The sequence below is a fragment of the Rattus norvegicus genome, chromosome 2 (genome assembly GCF_021556685.1).
Source record: "Rattus norvegicus strain SHRSP/BbbUtx chromosome 2, alternate assembly SHRSP_T2T, whole genome shotgun sequence".
In the NCBI taxonomy this organism is placed as follows: Eukaryota; Metazoa; Chordata; class Mammalia; order Rodentia; family Muridae; genus Rattus; species Rattus norvegicus.
This window is the reverse complement of record NC_141535.1, coordinates 216,235,170-216,259,546: the sequence shown is the minus strand read 5'-3', so window position 1 is coordinate 216,259,546 and position 24,377 is coordinate 216,235,170. Positions and strand designations below refer to the sequence as shown.

The window sequence follows — 24,377 nt, the reverse complement described above, 5'->3', positions numbered from 1 at the left end:
TGCTAATGAAAATTTACATAGGGAACCGAAGGAATTAAACAGATGTGAAGATTACCATTTTGCACTTTTTCTTTCTATTTGTAGTAATAAAAAATGTGTGAATTGAAAATGTAAAGGAAAATAGCAGTTGATTTCTATTTAAGAGTGGAGAGTACTCAATAAGAACTACTCAAAAATCGAGAAGGGCACTTGCATGTTTCTTTCCCACAATGAGGAACAGCAACCAATAACCTATTCTAAATGAAGGTCATGAGGAGAGGGCGTAAAATGTTTGCCAACTCATTCTGGTTTTGCTTGCACGTAGACAATGAGGGTATTTCTATTTCGTGTTGGACTCCTCTCATCGATGTAAATATGAAAGAGGATACAACTGTGGGGAAGGACACTCAGAGCCCTGCAACCTTTACCATAACTTCGCCCATTTCATTTTGACGTCAGTTTTGATCGGGAAAGTCTGTCCAGTTTTCTGCACTAAGTCAAATGCTTTCAGCATCTCCCATACCTAACTAATTCCCTCTTGACCTTGGCCACTCTTCTATTTTCTCTTCTTTGTTTTGAGTGGGAAAATCTTTGTGTTTTCTCTTAGATTTTTAGCAGAGATGTCCATGTAAGCAGCCGTATGCATGGGAGAACAAAGGTGTTCTTTGTGAAGACTCTTTAGAGACTCTTCATACGTTTCAACTGTAGGTTGAACACACTTCCATTGATGTGCCCGTTAGCAGTCTGTATGACAATGCCTTAAGACTTCTGTAGACAATAACAGTAGGAATGCAAATCTGTATACTCTGTAAATTGCTTCTGGATCATCACTTTATTACTCTACTTTTAACTTAGATATTAATTCAATATTAGGTTTATATGTGCTTTATTCTTATGATACAAAAACAAGGTCTAGGCACTCATCCTAGTGCATTACTTGGAGTTAAAAGCTGTGGGTACTCACCCTAGTTAATACATCTACACATTTCGTTCTTTTTAAATTACAATTATACTCTTTAATATTTTAATGTTTTTCCCTTGGAGCCTCCTCTATCCCAGGTCTCTGACGTGTACTGGAGATGCTGTTCCCTACACATTTCATAGTATTTCAAAAGGACATTTCTTTTATTTTTCCTTTTTAAAAAATTCTTTAATGCTTTTTTTACAGTCCAGTCTTCATCCCCATCCTGGTCTGCCTCCAGTCCACTCTCTATCTCAGAAGCCTTCCCCCATCTCCAAGATGATATCCCCCACCCCACCATCCCCACCTCACCTCTCTGCTCCCTGGAGCCTCAAGTCTCTTGAGGGTTAGGTGCATCTTCTCTCCCTGAGGCCAGACCAGGCGGTCCTAGTTTTATTTGTGATTGTAAGTTTTACCTCAATCCACGACCACTCTACTTTTTAATTGCATATTGATTATTGAATGAGAATTCAGTTGATAGCTGGAACCATCATGTCGCCAAAATCATATCAGAGCCGTGCTCATTTCTATTTATTCTTTAAAAACAATAATAGTATTGGGCCAGTAGGGGGGCTCAGTGACTAAAGGTGCTGAATGTGGCAGATCAGAAATGGATGTTCAATCCTCTGAACCCATGGAAAAGACAGAAAAGCAGAACTCACAGCCTTATCCTTAGACCTCCACACTCGCCTAATAGGATATGCACACCGGCATTCACAGCCACACTTATGAGTTATTCATAAAAGTGAATTGATCACTAATTTTTAAAAGATAAACAGCAATCTTAATGATATCAAAACAGCATTAAAACATATTTCTTGTTATTGTTATTCTTGTTATTCAAACTGTATGATAAAACACAGTTCAATGTGTAGGGAAACATTTTTCCCTTAAAGACAGATTAGCGCTTGGAGCCACTGAGGTGAAAGATCTCTTATATAGCTACGACCTGTCTAAGACACGTCTTTTGATGTAGTCTAGGTTGCAGCCGATGGCTGGTAGTTTGTGCACTCATAGTAGTGGGAGTAGGCGTGTCTCTGACTCTTTGACTTGATCTTGGTGTCCTTGTCAAGTCTCAATGGGAGGGATTTTGCCTTGTCTTATTGTATCTTATTTTGTTCTGTTTATTTTCTCTTGGAGGCTTAAAAAGGAAATGAAGGGGGGTGGAGATGGGGTAGAGGGTAGTTGGTGGGAGACCTGGGAGAAGTAGAAAGTAGGGAAATGTATTATATGAGAGAAGAACCAATTTTCAATAACATCAGAAACCTATATCTATCTATGTCTATCTATATAGAGATATATAGAGAAAGATAAGTAAATTGATGTGCAAAAATAATTGATTTCCCTTATAATAGGTAATCTACTACAAGTGCATATGGTTAATTGTTGCTGGTAATTCATCAAAACAGGGCATGAATTGAGGCAATAGTACAGTATAAAGCATAATAAAAATCCTCTGGAATAAGGAGAAATATAGAATTTTATTTTTTTATTTCATTTCCTAGAGCCAGTTTTGCTGTGTATATTAGCAGATCTTCAATGGCCGCAGGTCTAGAGAATCCCGGGCCACCTAGACACGGTGCTGTTTGATGTGACTCGTGGACTAAATAGAGACAGAGAGTCTTGAGGAAAGGAAATAGGGAAGATTCTGAAAGTCTGTTTCGCAGTAATTTCTCATTAATGATGATGCTTCTTTTCTAGCGACTGCTTAGCAGGGAACATCTGATCTGCTCTCCGCAGCCAGCTCATTGATTGTGTGGGTCGATGCAATCTGATGCATAAAGGGCCAAGTAAGTGGGAGGCAGTGCTTCCTAGATAACCACGAAGACGAGATAGTTTACACTGGATGCTTTCAAGCTGTGTGGCTTCACAGAGAGTCAAATTAGTAGTAAAAGCCATCCGAAAACTGGCAAGTCTCTTTTCTATCGATAGGCCTGATGTTACTGAAATTAGTTAGACTTAAAGAAATGTGAAAGACGCCAAACAGACACTAAATCCTTAGGAGCAGGAGGAAGAGGCAGCTCTTTCCTTTTTGATGTACTCTGTAGCATACATGTTCATGTTAGTGTGTGGTAACAGGATCTGGAATTAATTACAGAGCCTCTTTTTCTGTTTCTGTTTTTAGTCTTCTGAGCTACCTGCTACTGATCATTTTATAGTAGCTAGCCAGTCCTTGTACCATACATAAGTCTAAAGCATTTGCTGGCCCAGAACTCCATCCATAAAACGCCATCCTTACTACTGGGTTTCCAAATGAACTGATCAAACAAGCAAAATAAAACTACAAATGTAAATATTCAAATCGCAAAAGATACAAAGTTCTATCATGGAAGACACTGTGACAATTGGAAAAGGGAATAATTTGTATTACATTTGCATGTTAACATGCCCTAATCCATTTATCTGATTTATTTAATTTCATGTTTATGTCATAAATTCCTAACACAAGACAAACAGTAACACATTGCTAATATTGCCCTCCCCGTGGAGAGAAGGTTTGAGTGTTACCTGCCAGAGAGGGTCTTTCTGCTCAGGGAAGAGTTCGAAGTACTTATGGGCCAGTTGCACTGGTGGCAGGGTCTGCAGTTTCAAGTTGGTCCAGCTGTGCACAAAGTTGGCCAAGTTCACAAAGGTGTATAAGCCGAGGCGGTCATTGCCGTAGTTAGACAGATGCGTCATGAAAATGCTGATCTGAGAAAGAAATCCAAAGGTCCCCTCAGTCTCAGAGGCACACCCTCAGACGTGGTAGCATTTGGGCAACAGCTCGCCTAACTTCAGAACCTCAAGGCAGGCACAATTACAGTTTTCGGTTGTAATACACTTAGTTTTTTTTTTTCTAAAATACCACTTAAATTACTGTTAAAATGAAGACTGAATTGGGGATGGGCATGAGCGCCTTGCTAACCAGAAGTGTAGTGCCACTTTCAATATTGGTTTTACCCTTATGAGGCCAATATCATGAACCCCAAGTCATATAATCTCCAGAAAGCATAGGAACCAGAACTAAAGCAGCTCTAAAGCAAAGCAAATGTTCCACTTCTCTCTTTTGTTAAATTGGTTTAATATTTTTAATATTTATTTATTTATTTATTTATTTATTTATTATTTATTGTATGAGTACACTGTAGCTGTCTTCAGACACACCAGAAGAGGGCATCGGATCCCGTTACAGATGGTTGGGAGCCACCATGTGGTTGCTGGGAATTGAACTCAGGATCTCTGCAAGAGCAGTCAGTGCTCCTAACCACCTCAAGTCCCCCACTTCTTCTCTTATGAAGATGCATTCTGATGGCATCAGGGTAGCATAGACTTGCTTCTTTGCATTATAACAAGGACTTTATCCGTTTCTTTACCAAAGCAAAGGTTGAAAATGATAAATGTTTGGGGAGATAGGTTAGAGGTTGAAGCATTGCACAATGCGTGTACAGAAACATTACAGGGTAGCATATAGCTTTTACGTTTTGCTGTGTGCATTAAAAATAAATTTAGTTTAAAACCAGTTTTGCAGAGGTATTTTTACATTAGCCAAGAACTACCACCTTCATTAATCTTTTACAACTTTTCAGACCTTATGTGAACTCTAAGAATTTTCTGTCTTTCCTGTGTTGTTCTTTGTGCATCACAAACTAGGAAAAAGTGACGGTTCTTGAAAGAGCATGCAAGAATTTACTTGATATAAGATAAATTTAATGTGCAGTCCATCTCAGCCATTGTAGCAGAAACTTAAACATTAAATAAAAGAAAAATTTTGCAATCTTCACCTAAGTTGCTTAGATTATTAATGCAACTCTGAAAAAGAGTCAATCATTTTCTAGCACCAGCAATTTATACATTTATTTTAGTTCTCATATTATTTTTAAACACACAAGATGGGTCTATAAGTATTACAGGGCAACGCAAATAATCTAATTGAGAACTTTTTTATAACTTCGTTTTTAAGTAATATTTTCATAGTGCTTTAGTGAGTAATACTAGGCCATTGAGATTGAACAGAGATGAAGGAAAAGCCAAGAATCGGTGGCTACCATTTCATGTCAATGTTCACTCTCTCAGACGTTATCACTTTATGTGACTATTCATATTATTTAGGAACAGTAAAATTAAACTAGGAACATGCAACTCCTTCAAATCATTTCACTGCGACAGCATTAGAATAGTAGCTATGTAGCAAAGATCATAATACTGACCCACTGTTCTCAAGATGTAATGTCACTGAATAACTATAACTGCCCAGAAAGAAAACCTTGTATCTTAAAAATATAAAAGTGTTCGTTGTCTTGTACCAGAATACAGTAAATGATATTCTGCCTAGAAAATCTAATTTCAAGAACCAGTTTCATCATTTGAAGGACTTTTCATTTTCAAAAGGTGTTATCTTTCTCTCTGCCTTACTGGGACACTGAAAAGGTTCCCAAGGACAACTAACTAAAATTATCTGCCAGTGTTCATCATCCCTGAAAGAAAAAAAAAGAGAGGGTGAGAATTTGGTTCATTAGCCCTAGTGTCTCCAAATTATAAGAATAATACCCCAAATTATGTAACACTTACCTGTGGTAGTCATGAATCTAAGCCCTTCACATTTATAAAATCATTGAATCCTTTTCCTGGTCTTACAGGGTAGTTTCATAAACCCTTTTACAGATGAAGAAATGGAGTCAAAGAGCAGTTAAGTAAATTGTGTTAGCTTCCACTGAGTGAGGTTCAAAATGGGGATTACATTCCCAGATCCACCAGCATGCTGTTGTGCCCTGAAACGTTGTCGTGAACCCCGAAAGACTACCAAGGAGCTGAATCCTTTGTAATCGCATTAGGTTCTTTTTGTTCAAGCTCCAAGCTGGGCTCCCTGCCAACATTGCCACAGAAGGAAGGTAGACCCCTGAGCCTGGTTTCACGAAAGCATTTATAGAGCCAAGAAGTGGGTATCTAGCCTGGTATGCATCTGTTTGGGGGACTATTGTGTCCTTTAATGTAATTGACTGATGCTGGGAGCCAAACCATAACCTTAGCTTCTGTTTTTCTTCTCACTGGGTTTTGTTAGGTGTAGTGTCAGGGGCCGGCTTATACTCTAAAACTCAAACATAGGAGGGGATATTTACAACAATGTCATTGGCATAGTGAGTTTACCTGACGGGTGCGGAAATTTAGAGTAAATCACTGAAATGCTAGCTGACACAATTAATCTTACCTGAAACACATCTGCTCTCACTGAATAAGCTCTAGAGCCCATGCCGCTGGTGGTGCAGTCACTAATGAATTTGCCTCAATGCAACTCAGTGCCTCAGTCTTAAGCTCTTGTATCCCAGGTAGGAGCTGAATTTGCTGCAGGACTTCATTTTGGAGTTTCCAGAATGTAGCAAGGTATCTGTAGCTAGACCTCACCAAACCAGGATTATTAGGAAGTCACTACAGCCTTCAGGAAATAAGAAAGCTGAAGTGGTGTCCCTCAGCTTAATTATCATTTCATAATTAAATGGAACTGAAATTATCATAAAACCAAGGTACAGACTGAATACCTCACATACTACCTTAAGGCCCTAGAAATCTGTCATTGTTACTTCAAGTTGGAAGTGTAAACACCTATAAGTAGCCTAAAATCTTAGAAAAAAATAAGAATGGACTTTGAGAATAATGTAAGGATTATTTTTTAAAAATTTTATTGGTTATTTTGTTTATTTTCATTTCAAATGTTATCCCATTCCCAGTTTCCTCTCCAAAACCTCCCACTCTACCTCCTACTCCTTCCTCCAAGAGGATGCTCCCCCACCCACCTACTCCTACCCCACCACCCTGGAATTCCCTTATACTGGGGCATCCAGCCTTCACAGAACTAAGGGCCTCCACCCTCTTTGATGCCAGACATATGCGGCTGAAGCCATGGGTCCCTCCATGTGTACTCTTTGGTTAGTGGTTTGGTCTCTGAGAGCTCTGGTGGGCCTGGTTGGTTGATATTGTTGTTTTTCCTATGGGGTTGTAAACCCTTCAGTCCTTCCTCTAACTCCTCCATTGGGGTCCCTGTGCTCAGTCTGATGGATGGCTGTAAACATCCTCATCTGTATCAGTAAGGCTCTGGCAGAGCCTTTCCGGAGACATCCATATTAGGCTCCTGTCAGCAAGTACTTCCTGGCATCAACAATAGTGTCTGGGTTTGGTGACTGCATATGGGATGGATCCCCAAGTGGGGCAGTCTCTGGGTGGCCTTTCCTTCAGTCTTTGATCCACTCTTTGTCCCTGTATTCCCTTTAGACAGGAGCTAGTCTCGGTTAAAATTTTGAGTAGGGTGGGTGGCCCCATCCCTCAACCTGGGCCATGCCTAACCTCTGGATATGGTTTCCAGTTCTTTCTCCCCTTTTTTGGGTTTTTCAGGTAATATTACTCCTGTTGGATCCTGGTTGCTTCTTGCTTTCTGGGTGTCTTCAACTTTCTGTTGGCTACCCCAGTTCCCCATCCCCCATTGCTACACACCTCTGTTCAATATCCTGACCCTCTGTATTTCATCCCCATCTCCTCCCACGCCTGATCCTGCCCCCCCTTTTCCCCTCTCCCCTCCTCTCTTCTCCCCAAGTCCCACTCACCCTCTACCTCCCCTGGTTATTACTTTTATATCACAGGTAAATGGATATTATCATTTCATTTGGTTATTATAATGATTATTTTAGATTTTTACAGAACACTAGCTTTAACTAGTTTTTCCTGAATTTTTGGAGGAGAAGCTTTGATTCATGGAGGAAGCACAAGCAGCCTTTCACATAAAGCAGAGGGTTCGGTCCTCTGTCTTAAGCTAAGGGCGGTTGGTGCACTTATACTTCCCTTGGCTGCATGTATAAGCAAGCAGCCAGCAGCCCTGGCTGCAGTGGCTGTCATATGGGGCACTGAGTGCACATGCTTTACTGGTTAAGAGCAAATTAGTGCTGCTGTATGGTCAATTGACTGCACTTTAAGAAAAACAGTTTTGCAAGCACAGCTTAGCTGCACGTATCTGGCTTGCTAAAAGCGCCTTTTGTGCAGATGGAGCACTTTCGCTTTAGCATTTCTGGACAAATAGCTTATTTACGAGGGGGAAAAAACTGCTCAGAAAGTGTAGGGAGAAGGCAAAATAAGACTGTGGCTCGAGACCTAAATAAGGCAGGTCAAGGGATGCAGGAAGAGGTAATAGCCAATTATCTGACTTACAAGGTGCTGCTATCTGCTCTTTGTCAGTGACTGCCCTCTGCCCATTGCCCCTAAAATAACTAATTTAATTGAATTCATTTTGGTCGTTATTTTCGTAGCACATATTAAGAATGTCTTAATATGAACCACAGGACCACCTGGAGTATGTATGACTATGCCACATGCATGCACACTGTTGCTAGATATCACTCTGCACTCTGAAATATTACAGCACAGAGCTATGAACCTACTCTGAAAAATCTTCATGATACAGACAACAGGCAAGCTCATCATAATCAATGGCTTATTTTGAGTAAGGTACAGAGTGCTGACATTCTCGGTCCTCTTGGAGCCTGCCTTCTAGAGATCAGGAGGTCTGGGTGGCTGTATTTCTGTGATTAAGCGTGCCTCTGGGCCACCTTTATCTTGCCTTTAATGCTGAAGTCTCTCCACTCCAATATAACAAAACAAAGAAAACAAAAAAGTGAGTTTAAATTCTCCCTTTTATGAGTTGATGCAATCAGAAGCAAGTTCCTAGCCTCCACCGTAGGCTACTTTTAGGCTGATGACCAGATACATGGTGTGTATAAAAATCAATTGTGGATGGAAGAGATTTATTAGAAATGCACTTATCGTTCTTGCAGTTCATGGACTCCCTATGCCTGTAATCCGAGGACTTGAGAACTCAGGTAGGTTTGCAAGTTCAAAACTACCTTGGTCTACATTGCATCTGTCTTGAAACAGAAGAGTTTAATGTTCAATATGTACATCTTCATAATAGGAAATTGGATGACTATAATTATTTTCTTGATAATCCTTGACTGAATATAAAGGGAATGCTATAGTGATAAGTGTTACTTGTTGCCCCTATGTGCTGCTCCACATACAGGATCTCACTGTGCAACCTCAAGGCTGCCCTGTAACTCAGCATCTTCTTACCGAGATCTCAAGTCTTCTGAGCCCAGAGGTTCCAGGCCTGTTCTAGGGCACCTAGTTCATTTAGTTACCTTTTAGAACAATTTCCCATGTGTTATAAAGTTGCTAGTTCAAGGATACAAGGAAGAGAAGGGAGAAAATGAAACAAAAGAGCAAAGAAGGAAACCCTCATTTTAACCAAACCCTCATTTTATCTAGAGAGCAAGGCAGCAACATTGTCTGCATTGATTTAGAATATTTTCTGAGTCAACACAGAAAAGTTCCCATACACCTCCAGCTTGTATATCAAATACAATGTGACTGAAAATTACGTGATCATGAATATCAATGGCCAGAAAGCACTGCACGGTCTCATAATTTAGAACTTAGGGACACCTTTGATAGAACACATTTTTAATTAAAATACACTTTAAATATTTGAGTGTTTTAATATTAGTGCTACACTGACTTTAAAAATAAACCATCTGTAAAGTACATCTTTCATAGGGGGGAAAAAAAGGAAAAGAATTGCTATGCAGACCAGAGAGACAAGAAGTTCACTTGAGGCAGCTCGCACTGTGCTCGGAGCAGGATTATTCAAGATAAGCATTAAGTATTAGCAGTCAGTTTCCAGTTTCGTCCCTGTGGCTCTGACAGCATGCCACTTTTCAGAATGAGTCCATTGTGTTTAAAAATATGTCCATTAGCTGGTTAAATTATTGATCAGGCTTTTTAGTTCTCCTAAGATGTGAAGATGGATGGAATTCAGGGGAAGAGTCCTGATGGCTCATCTTTTGGGCTTTGGCATTGAATTCATAATTGTCGTAAAAAGGGTAATTTGGTTTTTATTTTATTCTAAATGTAGGCTGTAACCGCACAGAGAGAGTAAGCACAATGTTATGCTTAACACTGCCCATTTGCATGCAATGCTACTGCATTGAAGCACAGATAACACAAGCTGGGCATGATTTCAGGCACTCATATCTCTTTAGTTTGGAGCAATTAATGTCTTGGAAAAAGTACGCATCTATAAAATTACCCAATATAAGGAAAGTTTGCCAAACCCCAGGTAATTACATTGTTTTATTACTCAACACAAAGAATGCCATGACCTTGAGGTCCACTACTTAGAATTATAATTAGTAGTGTATTTGTCAAAAATGAAGCAAACTTAATGGTTTTATCTTTTATCTTTTCCTAATACATGGTACTGGGGGACAGTCATGTTGCTTTATTAATAAAACTCTACAAAGTGGTTTGATGTCCATTTTTCTTTTGCCTGTTCAGTTGTTTGACTTAGAAATACCCTTTTCTAGAGAAAAGGAAGCAAAACCAAAGAGGTTTGGTAGCCTGCCTGGGAAAATGCCAGCAGATCCAGTATCAAACACATCACCAAGTCCACTAAACAGCTAGAAACTTGTGAGGTGGGTAAATATCTTGTCAAATATGAAAAGCACAGCAAAAATAAACTTAAGGACAAAAAGCCTGTGAACTCAGGATCAGTTTCTTTTTCATGTCCTGGTTTAATCAGAAGTTTACCAACAAACAAGTTAGTTGAAATTCCTAGTATGTTTTTTTTCCTAGTATGTTTTTAACTTCTGTTTTTATCATCACAATTATCTAAGTGATTTGTCTTCAATAACTAACAATATATCAATTATGATTTTTTAAAAATTCATTCATGCAAAATGTCACTTACATATCTTTAGGGAAAAGGGCATTCGCGTTCCAATATATGCATCTAAATGCACACAAACCTTTCATCTCCATAGTGAGTCGAAATATTTCAGGGTAATAAATATCAAAGTTGAAAATAATTATCCCATGTAATAAGACTTTACATCAGCAGTACCTCAAACAGGCAACAAGGTTACAGAAATGGAAAATAAGTCCTTTCCTCTAGGCTCAAAGAAATATTTCAATTATTTTGTTAGAGTTTTCAAGGTATATTAACTAAAAGTGAATCTTGGAAAGAGAAAGGTGGCAGAGAGAAGAGGCTAGAATAAGAAGGGAGAGGAGAGGGATAGACAAAGGAGCAAAAGAGAGAGAATAAAGCAAAAGGGTATTTTAGAGCCAAGTGTGTTTGTCTGCAGATCTAGGGGAAAATGGCTTCTGCATGCAGCTTTGTGCATGCCTGTAGATCTCCAGTCAGAATTAACTTCAGTTATTGATCTTCCTCAGGCTGCTTCCCTTACCAGAGGGGCTTTTGTGCATCATGTGACTCAGTTTGGTTTCATATAAATTGTGCAGTACCACAAACATTCATATTTAATCACCACTCCTAGCTGATGTTTTAAAATTCCATACCGCTGACTCTTCAAAGGAAGTGTTTTTTTTTTTTTTGTGGGGAGATGGGGTGGGGTAGGAAAATTAAACACTTTTAATTTGGAACATATTTAATGAAGAAAATAATGTTTCCCTATCATTTTTATTTACACTCACTGTGGAAATCCGAAAGGATCCAGATATGACCTTGTGGCAATGTAATAATTCTGTCCCATTGCTTTGCTTTGCAACAATAGGAGGTTAAAGACGTGGCTCTTGAATAAGGGCATCTGGCCATGTGCACTGGGCTCTGAACCAGAGGCTCCCATATTAACTCAAGGAAAACAGTGACTTAGTTTGCAGGTATGTTTTGATAGCTAAATCAGTTGTGTGTATCCAAATAGGTTTTCAATGGAAAACATTGCACGGAAGATATCACACATGTTCAGTTAAAGTTGGAATACACTAATGCACTACGTACATGGATATCTTTCAGAGCTTTTTGTTAACCTGCACTAAACCACATGATAAAAAACAAAATTAAATAGAAAATTCTATACATAAATAATTCATGAACTTTGAATAATATTTGCTAAAAGAGTATCATTGATTTCCTATTTTATTATTAATTTCTTAAATGTCTAATCTACAAAAAAATTATCAAAGATACATCTATACAGAAAGCAGTATGGCAGACATGGTAATCATGGGCTGTTGGAATATTACTCTGTGGGTTAAAGGTGACCATTGTAGTTATTGCATCAAATACATTATTTAAAATTCTTTAAATTTCATTTCATAGATGCTTTCCTTTTGTAAGCAAACAAATTTTCTTTATCTATATGAAATTATATTTGTGTATATCATGGCTTATGATTGCATTTTGGTAATTAATATGACTTCTATATTGAATATCTGGGTCCCCTCACGAGGATGGCTAAGTTTGATCACCAGCCTGTGAGGTTACCGTTCGGTTTTCAGAGCGTTTGTGAATAAATTCAAGTTGTTTTCACCACGCTCATCAGTGATGGGTATAGTTAAGAATCAATATAGGAGGGGACTGTAGATGGAACCCTCTGGTTTATTTTTAAAAGCATATGAGTGGATTTTAGGCACAAAGACGACTCAGGAGTAGAGTAGAGCTGGCTTCTTGCTTTCTCTTGGGGGGCACTGATGTCTGACACAACCTGTATTTATTTGGTCATTCATGGTCTGTCCCTGCATCCTAACATTTTAGAAGAAAGGTGTTGACCACTATTGTAGCCTCATGTCTTTCTAACAAGCACGTGATAGGTGTGCGCCAACAGTGGGTGCCGTGGAGTTGTGTCTCCTTGGTAACACACACTCAACTCCTTCTCTAGCAGCAAACATAGAATAACTTAATTGCGTTCCAATTTTTCGTCCCAACTCTAAGGACACGAGGGGGAAAACAAAACATTCCATCCCACAGCCCTGAAAACAGCTGGTATTTAATAGGATAGGATGAATTTCGAAATTACGTTTTTATTTGTGTTTTCCAGAAATTACGTTTTTATTTGTGTTTTCCATTTCTGTGAGGAGACTCAATGCAGCAGAAGTTCCATTCCGCATTTGATTATTTACCAGCGTTCCTTTTATTTTTTTTCCAGTCATAATATTTGGTTAGTGAATTATTAACAAATCAGAGTTGTTTTGATCCAGGGCTGACGAGCGTGTAAACACTGATCTTCCTGAATAGGGAGGCTGGACGGCAGCTTCATCGGAGCAGCAGTAACCAGGGCAGCTGTTCTAACAGAGAACAGAAGGCTCCTGATGGATTTCAGCAAGCAGGACCCCCGACTTCTCATTTTTCTTCTAAGTTAATAGAGGCTTAAGTCATTAAAAGGCAGCATGTTTCCAACTGAATTGCTATAGCATACATTTGTATTTTCTTTTGTTTTGTTTCGTTTTTTTAATTAGGCAAACCAGGACTGAGAATTTAGGTGTTATGATTTTGGACAATGGTTTACACAATGGAGGACTGCCACCTTTGCTTTCCTTCTGAATACCTGTTTTGTTTTTAACAGTGTGACAATGATGCCACATAAAAGTCACCAAAAAAAAAAAAAAAGAAAAGAAAGAAAGAAAAGAAACAAAAAAGAAACATGCTAGCGTGGGAATGATCCTCGGTAGTGTAGCCACTGGGTAGAGGAAATACGACCATTTGCAGACTTCTCAAATGACATCAGGTAGAGTCAAGCTGGATTTGGTTAACTGGAAACCCATCTTAAAATGTGTTGAATAAGCAATGGATTTGCAAATATATATTAAATGTCAATTGTGCATCTAACCATATATTAGAATTAGAGATATAATAGTGAGTAGATTTACATGTGGTTTTGTTTAACGGAACTAAGGGAGGATGAGGTAAAATAGTGATCTGAGACGCGCAGGCTCTTGGGTCTAGCAGTCTGGCAAACTGCTCCTCAAGCAGAGAAGTATGGAATCTGGGAACGGAGGCTTTGTGGGAAATTTCAGGCAAGAGAGTATGTCAGAGAAGGAATGGTGGTAGGAGGAAGGGGTTAGGTGACAGAGAGAAGGCAGAGTTCAAAGGCAGCTAGCCAACAGTGTAGTCTAGAAATTAAAGTTGATAGGATGTGATCCGTGCAAAAGATCATGCAGGAATGAGCATGAGAGCTCATATAGGACCCCAAAATTTCTAAGTAGTTTGTAATTTAATCCGAGCCACAACAAAGCACTGTAAACCGGGAGAGAGAAGCACACGCTGTAAATGAATGTCTCTGAGCTGCTGTATGAGAGAGGGCATAGGTGTCAGAAGCTGCTGCCACCATGCACTTGGAAAGGAATGATGTCTGAACAGTGACGACCTGAAAGAGAAAAACGTAAAAGATTCAAACGACGGCAGATCTTGAATCTCTAGTGATCCGTGTTTGAAAAAAAAGTCTCAATGATTTGCTCTTGATTAGCTGTCTGGGATGAAAAGAACATCCGAGTTGATACTCAACTGCTTGGCTCAGGTAACTGGATGGAGTGTGGAGAGATTTTTGAATAACTGTAACAGGAGAGACATTCCGAAAGGAGAAACTACATCTCTTGCTTTTACTCTCAAACTATTAAAAGACAAACTGCAAAGAACTAAACCTGGAGGAACTTCTCTTCCAGGAAGAGAGTCACATACTTCTGGCAGTTTTAACCTACGCAGACTTCTTGACTCAGGTTTCGTCTGCTTACAGAACTGTCACACTGGGCAGAAAAGACAAGAAGATTTGGGATCCTTCAGCTTTGGTCAAACTATATCAAATATATCAAAGTTCTTTGATCAATTTGGCTCCTATTTTTTATTTTTAAAGAAGTGGCAGGTTTATGGATCTAAGTTCCGCGTTATGATTGAGGGCTGGACAGAATTAATAAGGATCTTCAGCTAACAGGGGAAGCCTGGAAGAACCCTGTTACCACTCTGGGAGTCCAGGTGAACCCTGTAAATTTCTACAGACTGGACTCTGGATACAGCTTTCGAGCAGTGGCCTGGTTCTAAGCCAGTTGTCAGTCTGAGAACAAGAGATATGGGGTTGCTTCAGGAACCCCAACAATTGAGTCTAAACCACCTGCCCCAAAACGCCAATTAAAGAGAGAAATGGTGGTGAAAAACAGACACAGCAAAGTGGAACAAGGAATCTAGTGACTTCAGTGTTTAAATGAATGAATTTTAAGTTACATAGAAGAAGAAATTAGGCAAAGAACGAGACATACATAATTAAACCACCCTGGTAAAGTGGGTGTGGTTGATCATTGTGTTAGCTTAAGCTCTTTAAAGTAGTCTCAAGAAGTTCCTAGTGCTGTCCAGAGCTTGAGGCACTCAAGCTGGCTCCTTCAAGATAATCGTTTCTGGTTTGGGACTCAACTTTAGCCTGGTGGATAATTGCAATTTGTGAGGATCTGGGTGGGGTGGATGATCATAGAAGGTTTTGTTCTTGTTAGGATCTAAGGTGTTTGAAGGTTTAGGGCAAGAACTTATCTCTGAGCCTTCAGTCTAGCAGGAAGACGAGTTAAACAGAGCCTCCTTGGCCAATTAGCATGTCCATCTGCAGAGGCAAGCGACAGGTGCAAAATGCAGGCAGAGATTCCAGGATTCCCTCCTCCTTTCACTTACCTCATAGATTCAAGTGACCAGTCAATGCTTTTTATGAAAGGCAACCTCTGTGTGCCTGCCTCGTTAAACTACACTGCAAAAGACTGACAAATACACAGATATATTTAACTCCATAGGACCTTCTTAACTGCTCAAATGTCAAGGAAGCTTTCTGATGGATGCCAATAATGAGTAGAGCGGGATGTAGTTTGTTCTTCTCAAACGACAGGATGAAAGCCTTCTAGGCTGTGCAGTACCCTTCCCTCTGCTGATTGGTGCATAATTGGTGGAGAAAGGGATAAATGGTTAGTGTGGGATTCACATTTGTATTAGATAAGATGTATATTTTATTACTTTCTTGCTGATCAAGCTCATGGGAAAACACTCATGGGTGTTTCTTGAGGGTCATGAAATATGTTGAGTTGTTTTGCACATAACTGGGAACAAGAGATGCTTCCCCCAAAGCAAGGGATAGTGATGAATAATTCATGAGTAGAATTAGTATGACCAAGGAAAGAAACTGTGAGCGTAAAGAGAAGGAAAACAAAGTGTTTAAAATTAAAATGCAAAGACACACACACACACACACACACACACACACACACAATATAGGGGTCTATATGATGGAATAGGTAAAACAGGGCAAAACATCCAACACTGAAAAAGTATCAAGTAGTATAGCATATTCTTATTGAAAGGAGAAGGAGAAGGAAAGAAAGGAATAGAAGATTCTTTGAAATGTTAGTTACTGAAATGTCTCCGTAATTAGTGACATAAAGTGCATCATATAGTTAGGGAGCTCAGAGTCTACAAAGAGGATGACTATGAACAAAGAAACAGCTGTCAGTCCAGGAAAGTCAGAGGCAAACATTACCTGGAGGTAGAATGATGCAAATTACATTGGATTTGTTCATTAAGAACAATGTTGACAAAAGAGAAAGGAATAAAATATTTAACCTGTGAAAATAAGAACCACCAATCTAGAATCCTATGTCTAATCAAATTATATCTCAAAAGCAGAGTCATTGTTTCAAGTTCAATGAAAAGCCACACCATATTCACTTTTATTTCCTCAGATGAAGTGATGAGTGAACTGTACCATATCCAAGGTGTGCAAATACATGGCTCAGGTTGAGTTTCCTTCTCGACTCTAACTATTCCTAGGCCTGTGCCTAGAAGCTTCTAGCCTCTGTAAATCTAACCTTTGAAGCTGACTGATTCAGTTCGGCTTATCTCTCAGATTCTAACTGAATTGCTCTGCCTGGCCTCATACTAACTTTGGGATATGTTCTAATCTTTTAGCTCCTTCTCATTCTCCAGCTTATTCTGTCTTCACTTGTGTCTGGCTTGTTCTCTCTGGAACCCGTTTCTGTAATACCATCTCAGTATAATGGCTATACAGACCCTACCTCATACCCACAGAACTTCTCTCTCTGTCTCTGTCTCTGTTGGGCTTATCCTGTCTCTGACTCATTCTGTCAAATCTTTCTCTGATTCATCACTTTCTCTCTGTTAGATGTCACTTTTAAACATGGCTGTTTCCTTCTATAAACTAACCTTACCTTTATTTTTAGGGATTAAATGCATGTACTAAGAGTGTGTCTGTATTCCACCTAGGTCATACTGTATTCCAGGACAACTCTGTATTCTGTCTAGATCATATCTTTGGATGTGATCCCTTGAAGGAGCAGCCATTTTGCTGGGTTAAAATCCCTCTGCGCATATTGTCATTTGGCAACCTGCATCTGGACTTATTTCTTTTTCCAGCTTTTGTGAAAGGGACAGCAGCAAGTATGTCTATGCATGCACATCATAGGTAGGACATAAATCCTTGGTTTATACCACCAACACTGTCTCATAAGGCAGTTGTGTTTTAGGTCTCTGGGGAACTTCTATACTAATTTTTACAGTGGCTACACTGGTCTGTACACATAGCAGGGACTAAGATCTCCTCTTTCCTCACATTCTCACCCACATTTGACATCCTTGATGATTTGTCATGTCCTTGATGATAACCACTCTGACTATGGTGATTAGAATCTTAACATAGTTATAATTCACATTTCCCTGATGGCAAAGAATATTAATTCCTTTATAATTATTTATTGCTTATTTGAGACTCTAATTCTAGACTGTCCATTTACTTCATTAGCCAGCTTACTTAGTCAAAGATTTCCCTTTTCTTTCTGGTGTCTCACCTTTGCAGTTCTGCCTAAATTCTAAATATTAGTTTTCTGCCTGAGGTAGGTGCAGGAATTTCTCCCCTTCTGTAGGCTAGACGATCACTCTGATAGTTTTCTTTGCTGAGCAGAAGATTTTTTATAGACATGTAATCCCAGTTGTCAATTCTTTGGTCTTTTGCATATGCTACTTGAATCCTTTTCAGGAAATCCTACCTAAGCTTCTGTCTCCAAATGTTTTCCCTATACTTTCCTCTGGCTAGTTCAGTGGTTTAGGCTTTATATCTCCAGTCTTTGATCTACTTTAAATTGATTTTTGTGCAAGGTTAGAGATGTGGTTATGATTTCATTCTTCTACAAGTAGCTGTAAAGTTTTCCCAATGCCATTAGTTGAAGAAACTGTTTTCTTCAATGTGTGTTTTTGACACATTTGTAGAAATGAGGTGGCTGTAGCCGTGTGGGTTTATTTCTGTATCTCTATTCTATGTCATTGGTCTACATGTCTGCTTTTGGGTTAGTAATGTCTTTGTCTATAGCTTGGTAACTTTGTAGCTTTGTAATGTAATTCAACATTAACTATTGTGAAACCTCTGACATGGTTCCTGTGTTTAGGATTTCTTCAGTTATTTCACATGACTTTTATGGTTACCTTTTTCTAGTTTTGTGAAGAACATCATTGGAATTTTAATTTAAGTAATTGTAGGGAGCTGACAAATATTATATTACGTGAAGTGAACTAGACCTACCAAAACAAATACCTCATGTTTTCGCCACAGAATTCATATGACATAAAAGCTGAGAGGGGTTCCGGAGAGGAGGGCAGGGGACAGGGTGTGATGGGGGAGAGGGAAGGGGACAAACAACATGAAAGTGTGTATGAAAATACAGGAACGCCATTGCATTTATGATAAGACAGAAGGTATAGTAAAGGAGAACAGGGGGTAAAATCTGTTCTAGAGCAGTTGCCTAGCATATGGCAGGCCCTGCGTTCAATTTTCAGCCACCTCCAGTCTCCCTTCTTATAAGAGAGAGAGATGGGTGGAGAGAGAAAGAGCGAGAGCGAGCGAGCGAGAGAGAGAGAGAGAGAGAGAGAGAGAGAGAGAAAGAAAGAGAGAAAGAATAATAAAAGTAAATATCTTCATAGACAAAAATCAGGGAAAAGTTTTTCTGGGCTACTTATGAAAACATTAATTTTTAAACACATATTTTGTTGTTCTTATTCTTATTTGACTTAAAATACAGTGCTTTTTAATAATAATAATATCAATTACATCTTGTTTAGCTATATATGAGTAAGTGACTTAAGATTAATTGTAATAGTATCACAGGAGAGTGATTGAAGAATCTGGACTGTTCTGTCACAGTTTCCTATACTACTTATGAAACATTATATACAAAATACAAATAAATGAATTACTTTTCAAAAGAGGTAAATTACAGCTTTTGCACTGAATCCAACTTCTTCACAGAGCCCCATCTCTCACATATGTTCTTACATCCTTCACCAGGATTGAGCCCTCCAGTGTGCTGGCTTTGTCAAGTCCACTCATACCTGTTCTGCCATTGAGATATTCTACCTTCTCCCACCCATGGGTTCCTTCCAAGCCAAATCTAATCTCTGTACCCATCCAGCTGGATCTCCCACACCTTCTCTAGGGATTAGTCAGATGAGTCTCCTTTATCCTCCTTATACGTGCCACTCCCCAGCCCATCAAATCCAGCCTGAATGCCATGTCCTAGCATTGTCTAGCAATTCCTGTCTGCTCCACAACCAATCTCTAGGTTTCTACCAGGAAACATTTTACCCTCAACCCATAGCCCACTCCTATGCTACTTCCAATTTTTACTTCCAGCCAGCACTACCAACATATTCCAGGTTTGGTAGAAGGCGGACCAAACACCATTGCATCCAAGTCATTTCCAAGTTTAGATCCAGCCTACTCTGATATACTCTCTTTGCCTCAACCAGTTCTGTCCATATGAAACTTATAACTAACTAAAGAATTCCACATACCCAGATCTCACTGCAAATAATCAAACAATGTGAAATATCAAACTAGCATCTTCTCTCCAAAATCTACCAGTGCTGTAGAGATATTTGCAAAGAAGAACATGACATTAAAAAAAATAGCATAAACAGTTTCAAAGAACTCGGGGAGTTTCAAGAAGACAAGAAGAAAGTTTAATACAATTCAGGAGAAAGATCTAAGGAGAAAAACACATTAGTGATGACCCCCCTCCCCCCCAAAAAACCCCAAAATATAAGACAATAGGACAAAGACAATCCAGGATTTGAGAACAGAATTGAATCAGGAGATAAAAATATTAAAGAAAACTCAATGAAATGAAATTAGAATTGAAAAATGCAGTAACTCAACTAGAAAACTCAGAAGAGACTCATAAGTAGTAGGAGTCAAGCAGAATGCAGAGTATCAAGATTTCAAGATAAAGTAGAAGATTTAAATCAAATAAGCAAAAAAATAATCAGACAAAACAAAATAAAACAAAAACAAAAACAAAAAAACCCACAGATAAGGAGCCTACAGGGCATGCTCAATAACATTAGAAAACGAAATCTTCAAAGCATAGGTATAAATGAGGGAGAAAAATAAAGTCAGTGGCATAGACCAGAAGAGCTTCAGCAATGACTGTGGAAGATGGCAGAGAAAGCTTTAAAACTATGTTTAACATTCTTGGGCACTGGCAAAATGAAAATTAAAACTACTTTGGGTTTTATCTTATCCAAGTATAAGTAACTTAGATAAAAACCAAACCAAACCAAATCAAACAAACAAACAAACAAATAAAAAGTAAACAAACAAAATCAAAACCAAAGGAATGTGAACAGGCGGAAAGGGAAATTCTCATTCACTGCCAGTGGGAGTGCAGCATACCCAGCAACTATGGAAATCAGTTTAGATGTTTCCCAAAAAGTGAAACTAGAGCTTTCCCATGATCAAGCTCTACTATTCATGGGCAGGTACCTAAGGGACTCATATCCTACCGTAGATATATCTATTTAGCTATGTTCATTCATTCAATAGGTATTGTAAACGGCATAAATGTCCATCAACTGGTAAATGATTAGTGAAAATGCAATTTGCTTACATAATGGACTATTATTCAGCCATTAAGAAAAATGAAATTATGAAATTGAGAGATAAATAAATAGTACCTGGAGAAAATTCATTCTGGGTGAGGTAATTCAGACCAAGGAAAACAAACATCACATGCATTCTCTCAGTTGTGGATGTTGCCTTCAGATAGGTTGTTTCATTTAGAATCTTCATGGAGCTCAGTAACTTACTAAGGGACTATGAAGAGTGGCTTCTGAAGAGTGCTCTGATATAAAGGGTTGACAGGGAGAAGAAAATTGGAGTAAAGAAGTGAGGGAAGAGTACAGGAATAAATAACATTAAAGGTATTTAGAAAGAATCAAATGGAAACCAATTGTGTATGTGTGTGTGTGTGTGTGTGTGTGTATGTGTGTGTATGTGTGTGTATGTATGTATGTATGTATGTATGTATGTATGTATGTATGAATATATATGAGAGATGAGAGAAACAGACAGACAGACAAACCAAGGCTAAAAGTGAAGAGCTGATTCCAGGCATAGGTTACTTCCTTTAGACTTGTTTGTCAGTGAGGTCTTCTGGAAGATCAAATATTACAGGCTATTGCTGATACATCTTGTCACTCTCCAGAACTTAGTGGTGGGACACTGTTCCTGAAGACAGTTGAACCACAGTGTATGGAGAAAGCAAGGTGCTCTACTCCCTGGGATGCTTCATCCCTCCTGACCAGCTTTCTGCAGTGCTTGATGGTGCTGTCCATACTATCAGAGGAAAAAGTAATGATTGATCTTACCCAACTGGGAGCCTTGACAGTTACAATGACTCTTTTGGCAAGACGTGCACACCGGTTTGATAACAGCGTGTACCTTAGGGGAGTTATCAACTAGTTCCTGTTTGTATATAAGGAGAATCCTATATACAAACCATTGTTGGCCTAAGAGTCAGTGCTTAGCTAGAAGGCTCATTGGCTCTAGGGGAGTAATTAATACTATTATTCTGCTAAATTGTCATAATGTTAAACTAGCACCTAATGACTTACTATACACACAAATTAATGCATTTCTTGGCTCTTATCAGTAAGTTTCAATTTGCAATATTGATTAACTTTGAGATCTTCAACTGACCTAGGTTTAGAGAATAAAGACCTCAGAATCCTCAAAGGTCATCATTAGATCTTCATATCTTATCTCCCCTCCCAACACTCAGGGAACATTGAGGAAGGCTGAAAGGGTGTGAGACCCAAAGACAAGGACCAAGTGTCTTATGTACATCACATTACAGCTGTGCACATGAAGTCACAGAAATTATGACAGCGTGCATCAGACCAGTGAAGCTAGCAGCAGACTCAGTGTCAGCATAGAGAGGAAAATTGGACACAAACTCATTCCTAACCAATGGGGCTATTAGCAATTGTTAGGGAGAGAGATAGAGATAGAGAGAGAGAGATAGATAGATAGATAGATAGATAGATAGATAGATAGAGAGAATTTCTCTTAGAATATAACCTTTCCCACTAGTGAAAGTTGACAATTTTTTAAAGATAAAAAGTCAGATAGGAAGAAAAGAAGGAGTAGATCTGGGAAGACTTGGGGTAGAAGAGGTAAATATAACCAAAACATGAAATTTTTGAAGAAATAGATATCCATTCATATATATTATATACTATATATGTATACACACACACACACACACACACACACACACACACACACATATGAAAAACACTTGGAATCAAAGAAATCCATAGCTACCAGTGTCCTTATCTAATTTGTAAATTCCTGGGAAAGTTAAAAAAGTTTTTGTAAACATTAAAAATTATAAACTCATAATATCTATAAACTAGATAATTTGACAAAACTCATTAGATTACAGAGGAGTCTTACACAGTTAAGAAACAGTTATGTTCTTTGTGACTTTGTGGATAATACTGCCATGTGGCGGGCCTTTCTTTTGGAGGAACAGGACAGCAAACACTCCACTGTGGATTACTCGTTGGTCATCACATTATAATAACAGCAATGGGCACTGAAGTAAGAAGAATCAGTGTAAGGGCAGTGTCCCTAAGAAGAAGAAATCTCGTTAGGAACTCTCCACAGACTTTGTCTCAGTCAGCTCTGCCGGTCATTTTTTGTCTTACGGGTCTTTTGCATATATATTATGATTTTTGATCTCGTGTTTCCATGGGTTTGTTTATGTGTTTCTTGTGCTCTCTGTTTGTTTTCTGTTCTCATTTGTTTGCTTTATCATTTGCCTCGGTCTTATAAAGAGAGAGAGAGAGAGAGAGAGAGAGAGAGAGAGAGAGAGAGAGAGAGTCTAACTATGATCTGACTATATTATATGAAAACAAATTTTAAAATATCATTCAAATGAAAAAGAAATTAAAAATAAATAAAAAAAATCAAGACTATCCAAGTTTGTCAGATCCTTTGAAAACCCACAGTAAATTCTTCATTGTGTGTGTTTACTGTGAAAATTGGTATATTTCAAACATGAAACGTGAAGATTTTGGGTATGAGAACATACTGTGTGCATGGGGTTATAAACACATGAGGGTCCATACGGATTTGTAGGCCAGAGGATAACCTTAGGGATCAGATTCACATTGGTTTTATGAGAAACTCACTGAATGCTGAACTGGCCAAGTAGGATATACTGGTTGGCATGAGAGCTTAGGGTCTGTCTCTCCATTACTGTGATAAAAATATATACCAGCATACCTGGCCTCTTAAGTGGTTTGTGGATATCTGTAGATTGCCCCATGTACAGGGCAAACCCATTACTCACTGAGCTTCTCATCTCTAAACATCATGTTTCTAAAGTAAAGAACAAAGTCAGATGTACAGAAAACAACTATCACACAAAGATCAATCCTGGAGGACTATATTAAAAGCCATGCAGGAGAAGATCACAAAGATGAACTGTATTAGAACTGTCTAAGGAGATACTTATCTTTCCATGTACCTAAAAGGCTCACCACAGAGCTTTAGATTGGCAACATGAATTAGCATTTAATTGATGATGTCCAGAAAAGGCTATGTGATCATCGAGCACAAGAGCAAACAGGCGTTAATTCGTGGATACATTTAATAATTACTCTATGAGATAGGAAAAAATACTTATCTGGGTTATTAATTTGGTATTTTAAAACCCTTTTACAAAACTTTTCTTTCCCTGGAGCCTATTCTGTTCATTTGTTAAGATTGCACATTTGTGCCCCTCTCATGTAAATTAATGTTTCCACCTTTGAGCAAGTAGTAAACAAGAGAAAACATTCTTTCAGCCAGTGAACTTTCCATGAGGCTGTCACTGGGTCCCCTCAAGTCCATCATTTACTGCTTTTATGATGGCAGAACAGAACACTGATTCTTTGAATATGGTTGTTTGTCTAATTGTCAGCTAACTTCTTATTTGAGGCTATGTCCTCTGCCTTGTCCTTGTCTTCTATCGCTCACCTTAGAAGGTTAGTGGAGTTCCCTGATACCCAAATGCAATTCAACTTTACTAATGATGAGAAGTTCCAGGCAGAAATGATGCATCTGGCAAGTGATGTTTCAGTCCATCCTGCTAGGGCAGTATGATCATCCTATCCTGCTAGGGCAGTATGACTCAAACCTCAACACGGCTGTTTCCCTAAACACTGATGTTGAAGAGGGCAGCTGGAGGTTAAGAGGTCACAACACTAAAACTTAACAAAATTGCTTCAGTATGTTGGTACTCATTTAACTGATGGACTGATGAAGATGCT

General features: G+C 38.7%; 1 protein-coding gene across 1 annotated transcript in view; it reads right to left on the bottom strand.

Moving 5' to 3' along the window:
- The window catches only part of Ndst4 (N-deacetylase and N-sulfotransferase 4), a 338,766-nt gene that overhangs the window by 46,716 nt on the left and 267,673 nt on the right, over nt 1-24,377 (bottom strand). The window contains 1 exon segment of the mRNA NM_001191849.3: nt 3,449-3,631. Within this exon segment, the coding sequence (NP_001178778.1) occupies nt 3,449-3,631 (183 nt within the window).